The sequence below is a fragment of the Seriola dumerili genome, unplaced genomic scaffold, assembly GCF_002260705.1.
Source record: "Seriola dumerili isolate Sdu_G_001 unplaced genomic scaffold, Sdu_1.0 BDQW01000081.1, whole genome shotgun sequence".
Lineage (NCBI taxonomy): Eukaryota > Metazoa > Chordata > Actinopteri > Carangiformes > Carangidae > Seriola > Seriola dumerili.
In genome coordinates this window covers 5,313,246-5,336,999 of record NW_019174336.1, presented here as the reverse complement: position 1 = coordinate 5,336,999, position 23,754 = coordinate 5,313,246, and the positions used below count along the sequence as shown (strand labels likewise).

Here is a 23,754-nt window from a genome sequence, read left to right as displayed (position 1 = left end):
AATTGAGCCAAAATCATAAATGTCCAATGTCCTACAAAGGGTTTACAATTCACAAATGATGGAGGAAAACCTTGCTTAGTTTTTACTCTTTTCTCATTTCTAAACATGAACATGTAAAAAGAATGCAAAATCATTCACCATCTTTAAAAGGAGAACAAGTGAGCCCCATCAGTGGACAAGATTGGATTTGTGACCTACCCAGGATGCGCCCTGCATCTCCCTGAGCTCATGCTAGAACAGATTCCTTCCCATGTGACCCTGACAAGATAACAGGTGCATTAAAAGGACTGTGGTACTGTTCAGTAGTATATTCCACTTACAGTAAGAATTGTGCTTTTCAGCTGAATAGTCAAATTAATGTATTGTTAAACTTGATAGCATCTGTTGTATTCTGGGCGATTGTTTTATTGCTTCTTTGGTATCTTTGCTTCGGCAATGGAAAAACTGTTCAGCAGTTACAGAATAGATTTGAACTGAAATGAATCGATAAAAATTCTAAAAGAACAAGAGGCAAGTTTGTAAATGAATAGAAGGAGGATCATGCAGCAGCATATTCAGGATGTTTGTGTGCAGGGTTATGTGGACACTTGAACATCACACTGATGTTGCAAAACCATGAGCATTAATCTGCTGCTTTAAGAGCCTCCATTGTTCTGTGAAGGTTTACACCAGATTTTGGAACCTGGTTCCAAGTATTGGTTTCCATTCAGCTACAAGAGGATTAGTGAGGTCCAACTCTGATGTTGGGTGATAAGGTCTGCTTCACAGTCAGTGTCAGTGGTTGAGGTCAGGACTCTGTGCAGGCTAGTCAAGTTCCTACACGAAACTGGGAAAACCATTTCTGTATGTATGTGGCTTTGTGCAAGGGAGCATTGTTATGTTCAAACAGGAAGATTTCCCCAAACACAAAATTGGAAGCATGATGTTGTCCAAAATATCAATGCATGTTAACATTTCCCTTCACTGGAACTAAGTGGCTTATCCCAAACAGTAAAAAAGAGCCCCAGACCAGACTTTTGGCCATAGTGTATAGCGCGTCAGCAACAGTCCTTCTATGCTGTCATGTAAAGCCAAACCTTCAAAATAAAGGCAGACAGTTTTCTAGTTTTGTGCAGTTATCTTTATTGAAAAATTAAACACACTTTCTGTATAAACAGCATGTCATTGTACAACACTCCTCATTAAAATGTGCAGGAAGCAGGCAAAAGGATGGATGAACTGAATGACTGACAGGAAAGCAAAAGCAAAAGGAGGCCGCTGAAGAGCGTTGCATGAGAGGAAAATGAACACCAACCAAAATGAACTTGTGCAGCTAATAGAGCAGGAGGCACACTCAGTGAAACAAATAAACATGATCAATAGAGTCAACCGGCGGTGTTGGCTGGTCTGTGTCTGACCTTTGCGAGAAAGCCGTGGATCACGGGTGGGGTGGCAAACCGTCGCGCCTTGTTGCGGCACAAGTCAATGTCTGAGCTGTCGTGTCTCATGTTGGAGCCAAGGCCAGCACCTCTCTGTCTTGGTGTCTGATTAATGAGACTGTCAGCAGCTTCCATCGCTTCCCTCCATCATCCCTCCCTCCTGGATGGCCCTTTAATATCAGGTCAAAGAGAGGGCCGAGCCACTATCGACACATGTCTACAAGACAGGGTCGTTGTGGAGTTCAGTCACAGAAAGTTTCAGTGACTAGGACGAACGATTCTAGAGTTAAAATATGTTTTGTAAATGTCTAACTCAATAAATGCAGGGTAAATATAATAATGGCTGGGTCATTTCCTGAAGGGCTTCATTTTTATCACTTCTCACTCTTGACTTTCTCTGAGACATGTTTGCATTTATCTACATTTCACCTGAGCACGGAGCCAGCAGCAGGAAGGGTTCAGTGTCTTGCTTAAGGGAACTTTGGCATTGATAGACACATGTAGCTGTCGCAGAGATTGAATCAGTAATTTTAAGGTCACTGGAAAATATTTACCTCGCTAGATGTGAATAAAATGATAAAATGAGCAAGAAAACCTATTTAAACTTATTCTCCTTTACTTGTTGCTTTATAGCAGTTATGTGAAAACCATCTGCAAAATATAAGTTTTTCAGATCCTGGATATCTGCTTTGTTTCAAGATAAGGGCTCAGTAGTGAACCTTAATACTTTTTTTTGATACTGTCCAAAACGCATCCCTAGCACTGAGTATTGAGAACTCTTTGGAAATTTACTCTTCAGTTACTCATCGATGAGACAGTTTGGAAAAAGAATCCTAAATCTCCCAATTTTCATTTATTCATTTAGGCAAAGTTTCTCCTGTTGCTGCTTATGTTTAGACAATATTGTCTTCTTTTGTTAAAGGATTAGGTTATTATACAAAAATCCCTTAAAAAGACCAAAGTCAACAACAAATACATCTTACAAAGAAGTATTATGTGTATATTCAAAGCCTGATATACAGTATCTTATTCCTCTGTGTCACAGAGCTCCACTATTAAAAAAACACATCAGTGCCACACTGTTGCACTGATGTGCCACAGATACACTGTTAAAAATTCACTGTTGAAAAATGTGTCTCTGGTTGAAGTAGGAGATGAACAGCTGTCTCCCAAGTCCAATGCTTTGTCAACCCATTCATTCACCTCCTCCCAGACTTTGGCTCTATACATCCTAACAACGTCACCTGACTTCCTCCTCCGTGCCTGTCATAATCACTACAGCCACTACAGGGCTTTGTCACTTGAACATAAGTGTAACATAAATGTTTTCTGAAAAGACTGATGCTGTCTCACACAACTGATGTTGCTTAACAATAATCTGTATCTATGGGTCATCATAAGCTGCTTGCAAAAATGACTTCTGAAAATAGTTTTTATGTCTGCTGTAAATATTCACTAGAGCACCAAGTTTGTGCTAATCTGCAGCTGAAAATAGTCCCCAACAAATGCACAATTTTCTCCTGTTTGAGTACAGAAATGACTGAGCTTTCACACAGCCATCCAATATACATTTGTGATTTTTTTTTTGGAAAGATTTATGTCTTCAATAAAATCAATAAAGTATCTATCTATCTATCTATCTATCTATCTATCTATCTATCTATCTATCTATCTATCTATCTATCTATCTATCTATCTATTTATCTATCTATTGGAACCTTTGGGCTTGGAGGTGAGTGCCTTAGACAGGGCAGGTAAGTCAAAAAGTACGAGGTGGACAAAGTTTTTGTTGGTTTTGGTCTTTTTATGGCATTTGTTGACAATAAGAAAAAGATAGAATAACACAACTTTTAAATAAATTAAAGTTTTTTGTAGAAAAACATATTTATATTCCTTGAATTTAGGTATTAAGTATTCTTTTTTCACCAAAACTAAGCTATTGAATCAGTATTGTAATTGAGTATTGAACTTTTCCAAATAATAATGCATAATAATGTATGCAGTGCATTTTTGAGTTAATCCAAAAGGTTTATAAAAAGGTTTTATCCTTCAGTTTATTTGGAAGACCTTAAAAAGCAAATCTAATTCAGATCAAATTTGGAGCGTGTTTTCATTGGACAGATGTACCGTTTTTATCACCGCAGATGGACATTCTCCTGCTTTCCTCTGGCCTCGTCTCCTCTCCTCTCTCTGAATGGAGGCATCATGTGTGATGTTTAAATGCTCGGCTCAGAAAACAAAAACCTTTGTCTGTGTGGCTGCAATTCTTTCAAGATTAGCTTGTTTAACGGAGAGTAATTCCACTGAGAGGACGCACTCCAGCTCCCATCTGCCCGAATGTCTCTCTATCCTTCTATCTCATTCTGTCTCACACACACACGCACACACACGCACACAGATGAATCCTGAATGTCAAGTTTGTTAGTGGCTGCAGTGAGTACATTCTTTTCAACATATTGTTTGTATCATCTAGTATGCACACAGTTTACATTCATCTTAATCGTATTAATGGATGCACTCAACGGCATCAGAGATCTCTATATAAATTAGCTTTTCCATGTTTCCCTTTGATATAAACTGGTGCTGCAGTTTAATAGAGCAGCTCATTGTGTTTTCATCAGCCTGTTGACTTGTTAATGGACGTCACCCACAAAAATGTTATATAAATCCTGCAACAGGATTAACAGAGTTACTGTTAAAGACTTACTTTTTACAATTTTATTATGATTTACAGGTCCACCTTGTCTATTCCTCTTATCTTGATTCACTGTTTCAGTTATATCGTGTCACTGGTTTTATGTCGACAGTCTTATAACTCCCGGTTCTGTGAGGCAAAAGGAAATTTATGCATTCATGAAACTCAGCAGCCACCTGAAAATATCTTCTCCTGTGTTGAAGTTTCACCTTTCCTGATCACAAATGAAATCAACCGCCTGTGAATTTGTGGGGATGTCAGCTGGAAAAGTTAACATTAAAAACTTTTCCGAATACTAACAACAATATCTTTTGTTTTAGTTTGGATATTTCTTAGGGATGCACTGAAACTGTAAGTTGGCCCATATCAGCTTTAAAACTCTATTAATCAGTATCATTATCTTGAAAATCAATCAAATGGCTGCTGTGTACAGGGGTGTAAAACCAAAACAATGAGCTGAAAGAACCTAGAGAACTTGTGGGTTCTCTAGGGTCCTTCAGCTCATTGTTTTGGTTTTACACCACAACTGTGTGGTTCAAGGTGTGTTTAAACAGAAACAGCCAACGTACCAAATGTATGTTAACCGTAAGCTAGTTAACACCAGTCACACCGACGATGTGAGTGGTAGTGTGCCTCTGTGTTTGTGCTCAGCCTCTGACTGTTGTAAGAGCTCACCAGATACTCTGGTTGTTTCTCACACAGTATTTCCCTGCGGTCTCTCTCTGTTTTCCCTTTGTCTTTGTATGTTTATGAAGCAGATTCATAGAGCCCTGGGATACACACAAAGTTTTTGCTTTAAGTTGAAATGTTTTCAACTTGAAATGTTGAAATTTTTCTTTGTGTTCTGTCTGAACAGACAGTCAGTCTCAGCCCTCTCATCAACCCCACTGCCAACAGCAGCAGGCAGCCGTATTCAGTAAACAAGCGCTGATAAACCCACTGTACACTATCGATATGTCCAGCACCAAAAAACAGACGATATTTACAGCTAGCTCGTAAAAAAGTAGAACATCTAGTGGCTAAAAAGCCACATAGTTTTCTCACAAACTGGTAGAGACAAAAACGGGGCTTAAAGGAGGGTGAAACATTCCTCAGTTTGACAGAAAGACAAGTCAAAGAATAAATGAACAACTTAATCGGACAAAGATGTGTCACAGTTATGTACATGCACCTTCTAGCTGCCAGAACCAACACATGTAGCTTAAAAATGTTGGGATTTTTCTTGTTTTCACTGGTAAAATTGGCAACAGAAGGAAACATGACTTTTGACTGTTAAGAAAAATAGATTCTTTTGAAAAATATATGTTGAGATAATTGGGCATTATGGGTACAAACATACTGGACATGGGTATGACCTCTAAACAAGCGTATCAGTGCATCCCTGACTTTGCTTTTTATTCATTAAAGGTTGGCATTTTGAAGGTACACAGCAGGGATCTGCTGTAAAAACAAAGCATGGATGTGTTGTTCTCCTCTCTCACTTGTCACCGGAAAGATTCAGGAGTGTTTGAAGGCAATTTCTCACAGAGCTGCCCTGTTGGCATTCTTAAAAGCCCAGACTACTGCTTCACTTTGTGCCTGAGTCTCATGCAGCAGTTCCCTTGATGACATTTACATTTGTCTTTATTTGCTGTCTCCTTGTTTTGAGCATACTTTTTCTCTTTGCATTCATTAACTCGCAGACGGACACACACCACTCACATTAAACACATAAATAACACACATCCATGCTTAGATTAATTACTCCAATTACTTCATATTTCTGCCTGCAGCCTAATGTGAGTCTCTGGAGTGACACATGGAGGATGCTTGCTGTACATCCTGCCCAAGCTTATACTCTTCCTGAGAGGAAGCAAATCATCTCCACAACAACAATCACTCCTCATTTGTTACTTGACTCTCTCATTCTTATTCTGTGTCTTCCTCTCTCTCTCTCGCTCCATCTCTCCCTCTACCTGATTGCTTATCTCCTAATTGCTTTTCTATAAATGGATAAATTGTGTGCGTGCGCGCACACATGTTCCATGTGTGAGCATGTGTGGAGAAGTCTTTCTAAAATCTTTGGCAGTGTCGTCCTCTAAATGTCTCATTACTTCCCTCTTGGGTGTAATTGCTGCACCGAGCACAGCTTCAGCAAACCCCCCAGGGTGAATATAATTAAAACTATAAAATTACAAAATAAAATCATCAATTGTTATGCAGCAGGGAGAGCAGCAGGAGTAAAGCTGAGTGGTCTGAGGGAAGGAGTCAGGGATTTTATTCCCTCTGAGAAAACTTCCACATAAACTGGCCAAATCTGAAAAGGTATCTTTGATCCGTAACTTTGATCTTTTATTCTAACAGACGAAAACTGTTTCAAAATTGCTCCAGAGTGACTGAATCTGAACATGACAGCCTTGCGTTTAGTGTGCATTAGGAAAACTTTGTTGTCATCAAAGTCCTAATCTTTTATTTGATTTTCAAGAAACCTAATTTTTTATTCTATTTTTGGCAATAGCCCCTCAATGTTTTACTTTCTTAAACTGCCTTTATACATGTGTAGTTTATATATTTATATGTTTATGTGTTAGTGGCAGGATCTGCCCTTCATGTGCTGGATTCACATTACCTTTGCACCAACCAGGTGTTCACAGGAAATAATGCATGCATGTCATCCAGTGTTTACCTTGCGCTGCCATCAGCCTCACTGTTTACTGTAAACTCTCCTAACACTGCATCAAAGCTGTATCAAGTTGCTGCTAATGCATACTGAATGTTTCCTGCTGCTGCTTCACATTAAAAGCATTCAACTCGCAAAATACAGGGTGGCTTTTATTGTGAAACAGTCAGAAAGCACGCAATGCATTTGTCACAGAAGTTAGCCCTAACCGTGATTGCTCATCAAAAAGAGCATCTGCAGAACAAGACGATGGTCATTTGTTGACAGCGGATCAGTTTAAAATATTGCAGGGAGTGATTTAACAAGAGGGAGCAGCCACAGTGAGCTGCTGGATGAAGAGCTGCAGGTGAGAAGCTGCACATATCCAACTCCTCAGCAGGGTAAACAACTCTTTCTACTGTGGCCTGCTGTTGTCTGTAAAACTGTGATGCAGAATTTGTTGTTTGCCAATGGAAACAGTGACATTTTCAAATTCAGCTGGCTCAGTGTGGATGTAGTCTCAAACGATACACACACACAGGGGGGAAAGGAAACAGGAAATGAAGAACTTTTGTGTGAATACCATATGAAGGTTTCTGTCATTCACGTATACAGTTTTTTTTTATGTCTGATCACACAGATATGAGTATGTTTTTGTGTTGTTTGCCTGACATGATCCATGTATCCATTTCCTTTTTGGGAGAAGGTGGTAGTGTGAAGATGGGCCTATAGCATCGCTGTAAAATTTGCAGATTCCCATGTCGGCAGGAAAGCCTGACTCATCATCATCATCATCTTTGAAATATATTACCTATATGTTGATGATGCAACAGAGGTTACGGGTTTTATAATTCATATAGGAGTATCTTTATGTGTACAGTATATATGCATCTGTATCTACATTTGTTCATTTTTACATATACAAATCCGAGCTCGTAAAGAGCCAGAATCAGTCTTAGATGTGCAGCTGTCTCTCAGATAGAAGCGAAAAAATAAATAAAATCAACTGACCATGGGACGTGGGAGCGCTAGGAGAAGTTCCAGTGGTTTTCAAATGATTGCAAATCCACGAATTCTAACACTGAGAGAACAAAGAAAAGAAATAGGTTTCACTATTTTCCATTGTAGTGCATAAGGTCTCACAGTGGGGAGGTAACACGTTGAGGAGAATCCTGAACAAAGTCCACAGTGGAGATAATACCGTATAAATTTGAGTATCATGTGTCCAGATTCAGGGGTTTAATGGGAGAAGGGCTCAGAGATCAGGTGGTGGTTTGTTTACGTCTATCTAAAAGAGTTGTGCCATTTAAATCAACAGACGCTTCAATGTCTCCCTCTCATCTTCTCCTTGTACTGCTCTGCACTTGACCTTCACTGCTCTTGTGATCGTCCTCTCTCCGCTCAGCTATAGCGCCACATTGAACTCCGTCACCAGGAAGTCCACGTGGTCCCTCTCTTTGGTCTTGAAGGCCTCGGCGATGAGGCGTGCAGCATCCCTGTGCTCGCGGCCCCTCAGGGAAACCCCGTTTACCTCCAGGATCACCTGACCCACCTTCAGCTGGCCGCAGTTATGAGCTGAACCACCCCTCTGAGAAACAGAAACAGACACAGACAGAAAAGCACAAGGTGGATTTTAGAAGAACTTAATTAGTGCAACCATTTCTCTCTGAGTGACAGAGAATCTGATGCATGCTTTTATATCCTGCAGGCTTGACTACGGTACTCTAACCCTCTGTTATCTGGTTTACTATGTTATAAATCAGCTAATGCTGATTGACATCCAACACATTACACCTGTTTTGAAGTCCCTTACACTGGTTGCCTGTCAGTTTCTCTTTTAATTTCAAAATTCTCTGTTTTTAAAGCACTTCATGGTCTTGCACCAGCATATACAGTATGTCTCACATGCTTACAGTCTATGAACCAGTACAGCTGTCTGGTAATGCTTCTGAAGTGCAGGACTGAAACCTTTGGTGAGGCAGCTTTTATACTCCGAGCTGCTGGAACAGTCTCCAAGGACCTGAAGCCATCTTTAAACTTTAACTCGAAATGTACCTCGATTTTAATTATGGTTTTTAATTATTATAGAATTTATTTTTATTTACTTATTGTATTGTATCTATGTTGTAAATTGTATTTTATTGTATTTCTATCTGTTATTTTGTTAAGATTCTTATACAGTTTTCTATGTTATTATAGCTTTTAAAGCTGTTTTATTGTAACTCATCATCAGATTTCTTATTTTTTTGACTTATCAGTCATTCTGTGAAGCACTTTGAACTCCACTAACCTGTATGAAAAGTGTTACACAGATCACGTTTGTTTGATTTGATTCATTGATTGTTAATTTAAAACACATTGATGGGCCTCATGTGGGAACCTCTCATACGAACAAATTTCATCAAGTGGCACATACTAGAGAACTTGTTTGATTCACCAATTTTCTCTGATTTACAAACTTTTCATGGACACGGCCGAAACTGACAAGGGGTACAGGTCTGTGCAGGTCATGCGCAGATGGTGGGAAAAGACTCATTACGTAAAGTGAAGGTGATTTTCGACAGCAGGACTTGAAGCACTACAGTGTAAAATTCTTCTTTTTACTCTCAGGTGATATTTTTGTGAATGCCGCCTGCTCGCAAATGGAGCAGAACGGGCCAGCTGACAGTATGCAGTCATTTGGAGGCATTGTTTATACTAACAATCACGTCTCACAAATGTGCAACTACTCGTGAACAGGTGGGATTCATTAAGCTCAAATGACCAACTTGCTAAATCGGACTTGGACCACTCGTCCAAACAAGGCTCAGGACCAGGGTTGGGATAAGAATATGAAAATGTCCTTGCATGAGTAAATCTGCTGTAATGATCAGTGAATCAAAGCCAAATAAAAAAAAAGAGAAGCTACAGCACCACCACCAGAATAACAAAAAAACACCTTTGTAAAACACCGGGATAATATAAACACTATATCAGTTCTGTCATTACCTTTCAACAGACTTAATATTTTTTTTAGAGGACAGAACAGTCTTTGATGGGTCTGGAAATGCCATCAAAAAAAGTGGTAAGCGTTGTGAATCAACATGCACGGCTTTTTACAAAGTTTGGTTTGTATTTCTCTCAGGGGAAAAAACAAAAAGCTTCTGTCTGTGATCAAATACAGTCATCACCACAAAGAGTCTCAAAGGTAAAACCAATCATTACATCAAAGACCTGGGACTAACTGCAGCTCAGGACTAGGCCAGCCAGCCAAAAAGAAGTCTTCTTGTTCCTTCTGTCAAGAGCCAACAAAGAGTCTTTACAAGAGTCTGAGATTCCTGCTTCTGTTCTGTTACAGCCAAGTAAATAAGTCCTCACTGTGTCCAAGCTAAAATTTAAACATTGAACCATAAATGCGACAGGTACTGCATTAGCATACAGAGACACCCTGTCAGAGAAACACACATTCACACACACACGAACCTCTGCAGTCTGGCTCTCAGAGGCTCAGCAGTAAATGTATGCAGCCTCATGCCTTTACAAAGGAGTGTGTGATCAACAAAATGAAATGCTCTCTCCTGACCTGCAGCGCCCCCCCCCCCCCGTCGCAGTTTCATCCTCACACTTTTCATCTGTGATCAGAAAAATGTTGCGCGCTGACATCTTGGTAGATATTCAGAAACACACCAGGACTGGGGTCTCGTTTCTTAAGTCTCAGCTCTGTTGGCAGTGACATTAGAAGACTCCTGAAAGAACCAGCGCATCTCTGCCTCTATACGTCCCAGAATGTCATCAATTTCATCATCCTCAGCCACAGTCTTGAACCGCTGCACTGAAGGGGTTAGTTTCTGTGCGAAGACCACTCTGGTCTGGACGACTCATTTCACAAAGTAGGTCCTCAGCACTGTTGTTTCTGTGAAGCAAACCGAAGTCATATTTGTTCGCCCTATCTCCTCACATCCCCAGAGGAGGGCTATAAAGTGAAGAAGTCATGACTGCTCTCTTTCCTCTTCTCCAGTCTGAAGTGGAAATCACACATTTTAAATCTCAGTCGAGACCAGTCTTCATCAAAATTACTTCCATCACACATTTATTTTAACCGTCTCTGCAGTGAATGGTTTACGTAACGAAGAAATGTGCTTTTTCATGTCAAGAGGCGAAATGTAATGACCTCTGCAGGCCTCTCACGGCAGTTAGTGCAGTCTTGCACAAAGCCACTGCAGACTTCTGGGATTATGTCATTGCAGCTTGGGCGAGGATCCTGCTCTCTCATTTGAAACCAACTGAGCGTGGCTCCTTGGTGATGACTGGGTTGTGATTGGCTGCACAACCCCTGGGCCAATCACTTTCTCCTCTCTGAACAAAGGAAACCCTCATATTTTCAAGACAGAGAGAACGAGGACAGATTGTTCTAATGTCTAAGTGGCCTCACCCTAAAGCATACAGCAGATGATAAACTTGATGTTCACTGCTGGACCGACAGCCAGAGCCTGATGTTTTTTAGAGGTTGGTAGAGACCAAACCAGAGCTAAAAGGAGAATTAGAACTGGACTTACATTCATCATATTGGACACAAATTCAACTTCAACTTGATGATAATGTTGCTCTGTATCTGCTGGATGTCTATTTGCTAACATGTGACCAATAACAACTTTATAAGTCCATAAAATATCAGAGCAGTGTGTCAGCCATTAATTAGCCATAAAAATAAACAAATACTGCTTTAAACTACATTCAAACCAAATAACAACATATCTACAGAAAAACAAATCACAAGTTCCACTTACTCATGATCTTGAAAACACACCAAAGATTCCACATTCTCCTCCTCATGACTCTGACAGCTAACCTCATTTACGTGCAACTACAATGGCTAAAGTGTCCTCCACATCAGGACTGCATCGCTATTTACTGAGCCTACAACAGTTACCCCAAGCGAGTGGAGCAGTCTGTCGTCATGGTGGGAAGATGGCAGCGATAACAGGCTGTTGCCTCCGGAGGGGTGATGGGGACTGATAACAGCTGGTTGGCTAGCAGTGGCTTACTCATCTGCACTTCATCCCCTGCAGCTGTGATTGAGGCGACCTGAGTAGACAGGCCTCGTGCCCACAGAGACAAGGAATACAGAAGCCAGAGGTTTGCTGTACGGACTGTGAGCACTTCCAATATAGCAGAGAGGCGGTATTGTCGAAGGCATTGGCTGTGATGTGATGCCATCATCTGTCCCACTGATGGAGCGGAAGCTTGTCAGAAAGCCAAGAACAAAACCAACCTTTTTTTTTTTTTCCCCAAGCAAATTCATCATTCTGATGCTCGGTCCTGACTGGGAGAAGTACTGAGGTTGTGTGCCTTGCTCAAGGGCCTAATAATATTGAGTTAGCTTTCCCCAGGTGACACAGCAAAGTTTTAACAGCTCACTTTTCCACCTTGAAAACTGAACGTGCTGAAAGTCTCTCTCCCTTTCCCGGAAAGGGAAAGGGAGAACAAGTGACCTCGAGGCTGCCATGTTATTAATGTCTTTAAATAACTGTGAAACGATTCAGTGTTATTGTTCAGGGATGTAGCAGTGGTGTCATGTAACCTGTGGCTTTGTCTCGCTTGTGATCGATAGGGTCTAGATCTCGACACATCACAAGTTTAGATGATATCTGTGTAATTAAAATAAGAGCGGTAATTAGACACCGAGCAATAATTTAACCTGATTAACATGTCAGTCCACTTGCCTGGATGGTTCAAATGAATTTTATCTCTGTTCAAATGAGCTCATGAAAAGAGTTTTAACCGTGTTTCAAGATCTCTGTCCGCGCTATCTTCCCTTGCAATCAGCTACTTCAGCATTCAGTATCACAGACAGTCCTGGTCTGAAGGGACATGGGTTCCTGACTTGCATATCAGGGTGGCCGTTGAATGAATGCACGCACAGCTGCAGTGCTGGCCTTCTTGAAAGGTGACTTTGCACGCTCTTTTCTTTCATTATTTTGTTGTGTTAGTATAATATTTTGCAAAACAGGATATGTCTATGTAAAAATGTGCAAGAACCTGTAGCTTGTTATCTTTTGAATCCATCTATTCTCCTGAAAATCTCAGCCTAGTATACTGGACCACTTTTGTTTTTGTCTTAATATTCCACCAAGTGAAAGAGACACTACCTGACAGATCTGAGAAAACCACTTTCTCTGAGTCTTTTCCATCTTTGAATTTAGGATTTTCTTTCTTCATTAAAGAGCTGCTGTCTTGTTATCTCTGAGTGAATGGAGCTAAGATACATGGTCCACTGAGGCCCAGACAATTATGCAGAAAAGAAGCAGCTCTCCAATAAAATTAGCCGAGCTGTTTCCTCGTGTAAGGAGACAAAAACAGAAACACATACGTCGGATAAACAAGTTTAAAAGGGAGTGACACTGGGGTCCCGCATTTGTTTCGGTTCTGTATCACAATCACTGCTGAGAACAACAGTGGTGTGTGATTAAAAACACATTTGTTTACATGGTCCCTGATGCAACCTTCCCACCACCTTCACAACCACCAAACACTCAAGGGCTGCACCTACCCAACACCTCCCCTCCCCCTCCCCTTAGTAATAACGCTCTCACTTCTTTTGCATCCTTCACTCACACTTGCCCTCCTTTCTTTCAGTGCACTCTTTGATTTTGAATGTGCTGATTTCCAATCCTTTTATCCCTCCCCTTGCAATCAGCAACCCTTTTTTATTTCAATCACCTCCTCTGTGCAGTCAGAGGCTGAGCGACAGCTTTGAACACGGTGTGGACTGTAGTCTATAGCTGCCCACTGCTCTGCTCTTTAAATTGTAACTCCCCGCTTCTCTGTGGTTAGAAAATGATTAGTGCCGCAGATAGTCATGAGCTAATGAAAGGCTTTGTTGACTTGAAAATTACCATGGGATGTAGACATATGCACACTCAATAATAGCAATAGCTTTCTTCAGGGGTGACTAACCTGTCAGTTCATGGATTTCACTTTGCATAGCCTGTATTTTCCAGGATTTTTAAATACACACATGATGCAAATGCAACATATTTATTTCCATTCAGCTTCATAATTCAATTAAAATTCATATATCCAAACAGAGCATAAACTTTCATGTGAAAGATGCTGTAAAGTCTCCCATAGGTGTTGCTGCTGATATTGCCTTTTGCCTGTATCCTCAAACATCAACACAAACACATTATACCACAGCTGCCTCATACTGAAAGAATTAACTGCAGTGAAATGCAAGAGACTCCTGGCAGTCGAGCCTTTTCATGGGGGCCATTAATGTTGTAATCATCTTTGTGAGAGGCCCCAGAAAGGACAAAATTAGCAGGAATCTCAGTGTGTGTTCAGCTGCAGTGTGAATCCATATAAAGCCTTAAAGGACATCAAGTCCCACCCAGAGGGTGTGTGCGCGCTACCATTGCAGACAATCAAAAAGACACAAACACACAGCTGACAATACAAGGAGAACATTCACCAAAAATGGAGCGGAATTAATGATGCTATATGTAAGTTTTTGTTATTGCTACATAGCCAGCTGTCTCCAGTGGTGGAAAGCAATCTCTTGTTTTACTTCTATTTCACTCACTTATTTTCTTCTACTGAAATTAGCATGCTAACTAGCTAGCTCACTTTCCAATACCGCGTCAGTTCAGTGTCCAGTCAGACCTGAAGAAGTAGCGCTGCTACGGTGCTTATAACCTCCTGTAAATGCAACAATGGCTGAAGCTCTTAGCCAAACTGTTAGGTTAACAGCTGTGGATGCAAACGCCTGCTAATGTAGCAATAGCAAAACTTACAAATAGCTTCTTTAATATTAATAGGAATGCTGGGTTAAATAGGCGGTGGTATTATTTCAACTATTATTTTGTTTTCTACCCAACTCACCTGTATTGTGACAATTCGTGGTAGCGGCTGGCGAGTGTTGGCTCCACCTTCAATGGCAATACCCAGGGTGCTGGCACTCTTTGCCACCCTCACTAGTGTAGAGGTGGGCTCCAACAGCCCTGGCTACAGTAAGGGATAGGACAAGTTATAATGTAAGAACATTATTAATCTGTATTCATAAACCAAATATAACATCACACAGCCTCCCTTTGCCGGCCTCTGTCTTTGTGCCCCCCTATGCATACACACTTCTTTCTGCCTTTGTTTATCCATGTAAGAGCTTTATTGTCTCTTGAGAGTTTTCTCAGTGGATTTACACATTAACAAAGGCCATGCCTCTTTATTAACATGTACATATTCAATGCTGGTGGTATATTCATGAATAATGAGCAATCTTGGTAAACAGCTTCACAAGTCAGAGGACAAAAGAAATAACTGTTGTTTTTAAATCCTTTTACTCATTTTTAACAAGGCATGTATGTCATTTTTGCCATTGTTGAATCACCTGTATTAATTTATTTAATTTATTATTTATTTCAACTCTTGTAAAGCTTCTGTTCCACTAGCTTCTGTAACACAGTGGGGGTTTTCTCATCTGTATGTTCGTCCTTACTCTAAGATAAATGCCTATGGTTGTCTAGTGGTTAAGATGCAAACCATATAACTGCAGCATGCTCAGTTCGATTGCAGCTGGGGACATTTCATTGTTGAATGCCATACCCCTCTCTCTGTCCTCTTTGTTTTCTGTCACTATTTATCCATTAGCTATTCGCTAACCTTGTCTTGTCTGTCATTTGGAGCTGGCAGATCGTGCACATAGGGTTTACGTGAGTGTGTTTGCTGAAAACGGTTGCTTTCAGCTCTAACTACAGCCTGTTATGTTAATTCTTCTTACTCTGCGAATATGTTGCTATTAGTGACTCTTTTAACATTAGAGTCATATTATTCATAGTGATTTAGACTAACTAGAGAAGCTTCGGTTAAGATAAATTGCTGATTATTTTGTCAACATTAAGTAACAACACATCCATAAACCACTGACACTCAGCTAAAGCCTCATGTCAGCTGTAGTTATTGAATCCTAGCAAATAAGTTGTTCCAATAGACGTCTATTTAGCTCAGCTTTTCAGGAAAGATGATGAGAAAACACAACTCAACTACTTGAAGCTAGATGGCAGAGGAGGTGAACTTTATATAAACACAGATGTTAGCCATCTCACCTTCACCTTAGCCTTTGTATCAAACATGATATTAAGTGATATTTTCTTTCATGACTCTGGGCCATATTTACATAGCCTACATTTCTGCACCTGCCACCCTGCTGTGTATTTTTACTGGCGTGAGAATGAGGAGGTTATATTAAGGCTTAAACAAATGTTCTCTCTTTGATGAGCACATCATTTCACTCTTTTCAGCAGCTTCTTGCTTGACACTCCAAAACAAACAGAAGGTAAATGCTTTGCTCCTTAGCAATGAAATGTAGCGCTTTGCGACACAAAGTCCACTCAGCCATCACTTTTCCCACCTACAGTAATTCTGATCTAACACAGACATTGAACTTAACAGCCTTTTCATCATAAACAATCTGGCTACTCCCAACCTCACTCGTTACTTTTCCCATCAATCAATAAGAACCAGAGAGCGATTTGAAAGTTTCATTAAGCGTCACTGCAGTGAGTGATGAAATAAATGATGGACCATGTGACTGAATGAATGACATGAGTGATAAATAAAGAAATGAGTGGAAGAAAGGAAACAAGTGTGTTTGAGCAAACGGAGGGAGGAGAGAAGAGATCACGGTTAGGATTGATTCAGGCAGATTCTGGAGGAGGATCAGCAATAACGCACATTGATTTATTAAACCTGTAAGTAACTCATGGTTTATTTTCAGCTCACTTACACACACGCATTTGTACAGCTGTCTTTGTGGGGACCCATCACTGACATAATGCATTCCCAAGCTCCTCACCCTAACCTTAACCATCACAACTAAATGCCTATCCTCAACCCTTATCCGCACCCTAAAACCAATGCTGTGTCTCAATTTGCATCTTTCCATACCAACACTTGCTATTTTGAGTGCAGAAGTGAGTTATATTGTCAAGTATGGCAACATGCAATGCACTGTAAGTACCTGTATGGTGCACTCAAAACCGTCAACCCTCACCTCCAACAGTCGCCATCTTGGCTACATAGCAGAAGCAGGGGGGTGATTAGGGGCCTAATTTCCATGTCAGATGACACAGGGGGCACATACAGGAAAATGCAATGTTCATTTTCAAGTCAAGTGAGCGACGCAGCCTGCAGGTGGGCAACAATCGCGGTCACCTGTTCTGATCATCATTTCTGGTGAGTGCACAATGGGAGTGTTTGATTTGGGGCAACACTACCCTGTTGAAACTCACATGCCAGTGAGTATACTGTGTACACACTGTACTACATGTGAATGTATTGACTGAAGTATCCGATTTGAGACACAGCACAAGTCTGAACCCTCAAACAGCCCTTTAAACCTGTGGACCAGACCCCACGCATATAGTAAAACAAGTACTCACACACACATACACACACACACACGTGTTCATACTTCTACACTTGTGAGGACAGTGATATATTAATGCATTGCCTACCCCCTAACTCCAACTTGAATTTTAACTTTAATTCTACTTTTAACATTCAAACCAGGTCCGAACCCTCAGAGAGAAAGAAGTAAGGATCAGACACGATATTATCACTTTTCAAAAATGTCTTTACTTTCCAAAATGTCCTCATTCTCAAAAATGATCTCACTTTTCAAGAATCTCATTTTCCAGAAAGGTCTTCAATTACCAAAAACGTTCCCTCATTTTTAAATGCCCTAAATTTCCAAAAAGGTCTTAGATTTCTAAAAGTGTCTAAAAATCTCTCCATTTTCAGAGCTGTCTCACTTTCTATAATCTGACCCTTAAGGTCTGAAACTCTAATTAGTCCCCACAAAAACAGAGATACACACACAGACACCCAGGTCACCTGGACACTTCTCTCATTCCCCACAATTCATCCACTCATCCATCACAACTGTTCTGATACACCCCCTCACCGGTTTGGAGGGGTTGTCCCCCCCGCCTCCCTGGGTGTCTCGGGGGAGGCGTGTGCGTGAGGAATGGGGGCTGCTGTCTTTGCTGATGTGTCCTGACTCAGCTATGTCCACACCACTGTCCTCACTGAGGGTCTGGCCGCTGTCTGACAGCTGAGACAGGGCACCACCTGAGGGGGAGCAGGCAGACATGATGTCAGGGACTCTCACACACATTATACTGTGTCGCCTCTAAATCTTATTGTGTGGAAGCAATCCTACACTTTTATTTTCATTGGTTTAAGCCTGTCTCAAGCAGAGTTTTATAAAAAATATGATTTTAAGATTTAATACAGGATTAAAACCTTATTAAGATTAGTGCATTCAGTGGCATCATGCACAATGTTCTGGATAATTGCTCATTTAAGCACATTACATCCAAGTAAATACACATTTGAGAGAGATTATACATAATGTATTTATACCCATCTTCTTCATTATCGAAACTGCATATTTCCTCATTTTGAGCAGGGAGTGAAAATCAGCATATGACTGGTATCAGAAAATGAATCCCAACTGTAGCGTTTAATCTCAGTGTTTCATTATCAAGAGAGAAACACTACAAATGTTTCTAAAAAGAAAGGTTGAAAACATGAACACGTTCCCACAGCACAGTCAGTCTGTGATGCTCCAGTGCTCTGACTGATAAAAAGTAAGTGTGCCATTATTTGTGGAGCTGGTTGTCTACAAATATAACTCTGCACCAAACTGATGAGTGAAGAGGTTCTTGCAATATCAATTCTGATAGCAAATTTACTGATGCAAGAAAATTGTATCCGGGCAAAACAGTCTTATAAAGCACGGAAGGTATCAGGCAACATTTTTGGAAATGTTTGCACAGCAATTAGTAATTCATAGAGTTGATAATTAGTTTGGCTCTTTTTCTCTTAAGGTCTGAAGCAGTTTGAAGATGTCAGCTTGGGCTCTGGGACATTGTGATTGCAGTTTTTTACTAAATGACTAATGAAGTTTTAAAAAAGTAATTTACACATTAATCAATAATGTAAAACAATTATTAGTTGCAATTATTTGACAAATCACATAAACTTTACTCTTGAAACATGTCGAGTTTGTACATTTAACCTCCTGTGTTCTATGTCCTCACCTCGAGCTTGCGGCAGCGGCCGCACTTCGTTGACATCGGGCTCTGCGTTGGGCCTGTGAACCTCCACTGTAACAAACTGCTGTTTAGAGCCAGGAGAGGAAGCGGGGGAGGCTTTGGACATGGACACTGGCTTAAGGGGTAGAGATGGGGGTGGATGAGGAGCAGGGAGTGGAGGTGGAGGTGGAGGTGGAGGTGAAGGGGACGGGGCAGCAGGTTTGGTGCCTCTGTTGGGGGACTGGACCCTGGGGAAAGGGCCGATGTTGTGTTGGGTGACCATGGACAACTGAGCAGCTGTGATTTGTTCTTTCTTGGATGGTACCGAAGGCTCTCTCTTTCTGATGGCCGCATAGTCCCGAGACGGGTCCCTGGGATGTTCTCGTTTGTGGTGCAGTGAGGGTGAGGCAGGGCTGTGTCCTGGCTCTTTACTTTGGTTGTGGGAGTTCGGGGCTGTGAAGTACAAGCCTGAGTGGGAGGATTCGGACGAGGGGCATTTGTTGAGCTGATCTCGTCTACTCGAGCGCCTCTGCACCCCCGGTGGGGGTGGAGGCTTGAAGGAGGGGGGGGATTCGGCGGTGGTGGACTGTACGTCATCCTGAAGTGAAAGGATATATTCATCATCATTGATTAGGGGTGTGATAATATACTGTAGCACAATATACTGCAATGGAGAATGTGACCATATGTATCATGGAGCTGAAATCTTCAGTTCTGACTTGGGAAAATGTGCAAATTTTTGTTTTAATATGTTAAATACCAGAGGGCGAAATTAAATTCACCCATTAACACTGTCAACAGAGGCTTCTACGACTGCCTCAACATGTTTATCTTAGCTTTAAGTCTTAAAAACATTCCGCCTTCACAAATTAGTTTCTGTAAATATGTTTAGATGAGCTTCAATTTAGAGAATGTTTCCCAGAGTTTTTTTGTGTATGGGCTTGTATGGCCTACTTCACTGTTGTATGTAAATAAGGATCTCCTGGCTCACTTACCTAGAGTCATATCTAGTTTTGTTTTTATTTGTCCAGGTTTTATTGGCAGGAATCCCTGAGATTTCTGCCAATACAATGGAGGTGAATGGAGTTTAATTTGTGGTAAGACTAATTATTCTTAAAATGTCAAACAAAATTTCATTGGAGGTTGATGACAAAATATGTTACATTTACTCCTTTGGCAGAAGCTTTTATCCAAAGCAACTTACAAGTGAGGGACATGTTTTTAGTCATTTGAATGAAATGCACCTTTTAGACTATCCATCTTCTGTTATTTGCATTTTTAACTAAATACTAGAAGAAGAAAAAACAGATTTTACATCTAAAGAGAAATAAATAATAATACTATATAATAATATTTAATATAATAATTTTACAGTCACAGCTTGTGTTTAAATTCAAACTTTGTTACAAATATCAAGAGTGTATCGAACATGAACTCCACAAAGGATTTTTACATCTCTATTATGCAGAGGGAATACAGTTAAAGCCAGAGTTTAAACCCAGTTATCATATTAATTTCTTCATACTTCTCAGCAGTTTTTCACTCACACAGCTGCATTAGACACATGTTTAACCACTGCACCAGGTTCAGTGACAGTTGACCTGAAGACACTGACAACATCCAAACCAGGCCCAACACGTCGCTGCTCGTTGGTGTGATTCCGCTGGTGTCCTGCTTTTCTGGGTAACAAAGCTCAAACTCAAACTGACGGTGAAATGAACAACACTGAGACGTGGATGGCTTGCCCGTGTATGGAGTGAGACATAAAATGAGCAAAAAAGAAAGTGTACGAAAGAAAAGTGAGTTATGATTCGGTTGACAGGTAGCCTTGGAATACAGCAGACTAAAAGCTTCCTCCTTGACCTTCTGCTGCGGTTCAGATAAACAAATGAGACCTCTCGATTTGTTGCTTTTGAAACTGAGGTCGCCGTGCAGTCGGTTTTTTGTAAACTATGGTGCAACAGTAAGCTCTTCCTTCTTGCAGAGATGAAGAGGCAGGAAGAGAACTGGACAGGCCAGGTGGAGTATAGTGATCAGTCTCCCCTCATCACTTTGCACACAACAGAGAAAAGATGAGGAAAGGCTACACCGGCACTTAATCTCAAAAAGCTCTGTTTTTCTTTCTTTATTCGGTGCAAACACTTGTTTCACTCCACCTCAGTCTACAATACAAAGCCTGCGGGTCAGCCATGTCTCAAGTACCTCCATCCGCCCCTATCTCATCTCCCCTCCTATTTTTTTTTCATCATTTTCATCCCACCCCTCCTCACTTCTCCCCTGTGCCGTATCCATCTTTATCAGGCCAGAGCAGGGGCCTGCCAGGCTCACCAGAGAGATGTCGGTCAGCAGCGTGTTCAGACTCTCCGGAGGATCCTCCTCATTACTCTCCACCACGCTGTTGTTCTGAGAGACACAGGAAAGAAATAGAGGAAAAGTCGAAAGCCAGAGGTGAGAGAGAAGGAGGGGGGATGGATGAAAGACAGCAAAGAAACAGAAACAGAAACAGAAACACAGAGAGGGGGGAGGAAGGAGAGAGTGATTAAAGTGAGAGGGAGAAAGCTAGTGAGCAGATGCTAAACACAGATGTGTGTTTATCCCGAAAACAAATGCCAAATTAGATTTGGTGGATGTTCCACATCTCCCAGAAAAGAGGAAAGACGTCAATATCTGTTCGCATTTGCTTGCCAGTCTCAAAGTCTATAAGGAAGGCAAGCAAATAAGTCATGCACACGCACACACACGCTCACATAGACACAGCTATCATGTCGTCTTCCACAAGCAAAACACACATGCTGTGAAATCGATAAAGAACCATCAGCTCAGTTCAAAGCAGGATTTGGCAGCTCAATCCCACCGGTGTGGTGGAGAGGGGGTAATTTGTGGCAGATCTGTGAGGGATTTCAGAGCGGGGGAGCTGAGTTCAGAGAAACATTGCCCTTCATTTAACTCTGCCATTAAAGCAGAACAAAAGCCCCATCAATTCAGCTTAATTACCCCTCGTTGCTGCACGGGGAGCACTTACAGACAATTTATTTATCACAAGAGTCTATCAACTTTTTACATGCAGAGATGCTGCTCTGCACTGTAACCAGTGAGAGCACGCTGTGTTTGTGTGTATGTATGACCGTGTCCAACCACAATTATCATCAACAGCGCGCGCGCGTGTGTGTATCTGGATGCATGTGTGTCGCACTCTACCCAGGAGTAATGTTAGACAATTTTGCATAACATGGTTCACATCCAATGGCATCATTCAGCATGAAGGAAGTAGTGTCATCTTTATGTAGTGTGGTGGTTTGTTCATGTTGAAGACCACTGACTCTGTTGATGGCACTCATGAGGCAGACTGTCAGAATGTTGGTCCCCTCTCTTGCCTGGTTTGACAATGTGTACGACATGCTCTGTGACACCGTCAGCAGTCCTGATCCTGGAGTTCTGGCCCTATCGGCCCTGCTGACAGACTGCAAGCTATAATGGGTTCAACATGTAGTCTGACATGTCTCTCGGCTAAGTCACAGCAAGAGGGTGAAGCACCATGATCACCTCAACTGGCACAGTGACGAACTTTAAAGACAACCGTGCAGCGTAGGGTGAACACAGCTAGGCTGGAACTGGGCTGAATTTGCAGCTCTAATTCATTTTCTATGCGAATGACTAAAGAGGATTACAGGATAATACAGGCTTGTTAATTATTGCTAAAATAAAACAGACCCTAAACTACAACAACAGTGAAGGCAAATTACAGACTTACAGCAGATTACAAACACTATTGATCACAGACGCCTCATTGTGGAAGTTGTTTGTGGCCCTGGCAGTCTTGCAGTGTTTGCTCTGGGCAGGACCGCATTCAGACCTAAAATAGGACTGTGTTAAATAAGACCTAGTATAACCCTTGTATATGGCTGGAACCAATGTCAACAACTACTTCCAATGGAAAGCAGCTAAAGTCTGCTCGAAAAGTCGCTAAATGTCAATAGATTACAAAATATGCTAATCAGCGTATCATTGATGTCATCATGTCGTATTTGCATTCGTTTATGCTTCTCTCCTACTCTCTGTGCTTGGAAAAACTGTATGTTAATGCTTCTGAATTCCCAATGAAGCTGTTCTCATTTACATGTTTTTCTGTTTCTGTTGTCATGTTTCGGTCACTATTGTCGGACAACAATTTGCTGTCCGACAATAGTGACTGAAACGCGGCCCATTAAGACTAGGCTAAATATAAATCAGCTGTCACTTCCGAACCATTTCCAAGCTGCTGCTTTGCACTGAAAGTCTGACCCCGGACTCACAGGGCAATTCCGGTGACTCTTTTCTACATAAAGTAGCTAAAGCTTTTGTAAAAAGTCGGTCGATGAAAAGTCAGTAAATCTAACGACAAAGGAGCTAGGTTAGCATCACTGCCTGCAATGTAATGAAATCAACGAAAATGAAATGTAGTGTTTGTGTCAATTCATTTTGAAAGAGCAATGGCCGACCAGTGCTGTAATGACTCAGTCAAGGATATTTGCTTTTCTAAGGCCGGTCCAGCCAAAAAACACAAGGTGCTGCACTGGTATTGGCATGCGGCTACAGTAAATGATGACAAGATGAAATATGATCCAGGAAGTAAAGTTTACTACATTCACGCTTCAATGTATTCTCTCTGTAATGCATGCTAATCTGTGCTTGGATGTATTTAATCTAATTTGGTCTGTCCGAACACAGCCTGCGACTCCAGAGCCTTGTGTTCACAGCCTGTTTCAGACCAGTCCTTAATGTTGGCTGTTTTTTTTAGGCTTTTAAAAGCAGCTTAAGTTGCCTAAACTTAACCATGTGTAAGCATTACTATAGTTTACATCCACAGATATTAGAGGGAATAATCTAAAGAATTGACGCACTGAATTTAAAAAATAAACAATCTGATGTTTTGCAGAATCATGCAAAAGC

General features: G+C 41.1%; 1 protein-coding gene across 1 annotated transcript in view; it reads right to left on the bottom strand.

Annotated features, from left to right (window-relative positions):
* Positions 1 to 8,156: 8,156 nt before the first annotated feature.
* whrn (whirlin) overlaps positions 8,157 to 23,754 on the bottom strand; it is a 139,402-nt gene continuing 123,804 nt past the window's right edge. The window contains exons 8-12 of the mRNA XM_022744586.1: positions 21,154 to 21,228; positions 18,832 to 19,423; positions 17,691 to 17,857; positions 14,612 to 14,734; positions 8,157 to 8,339 (exon numbers count right to left, since the gene is read on the bottom strand). Coding sequence (XP_022600307.1) covers positions 8,157 to 8,339; positions 14,612 to 14,734; positions 17,691 to 17,857; positions 18,832 to 19,423; positions 21,154 to 21,228 — 1,140 coding nt within the window. The remainder of the gene's footprint in view (positions 8,340 to 14,611; positions 14,735 to 17,690; positions 17,858 to 18,831; positions 19,424 to 21,153; positions 21,229 to 23,754) is intronic.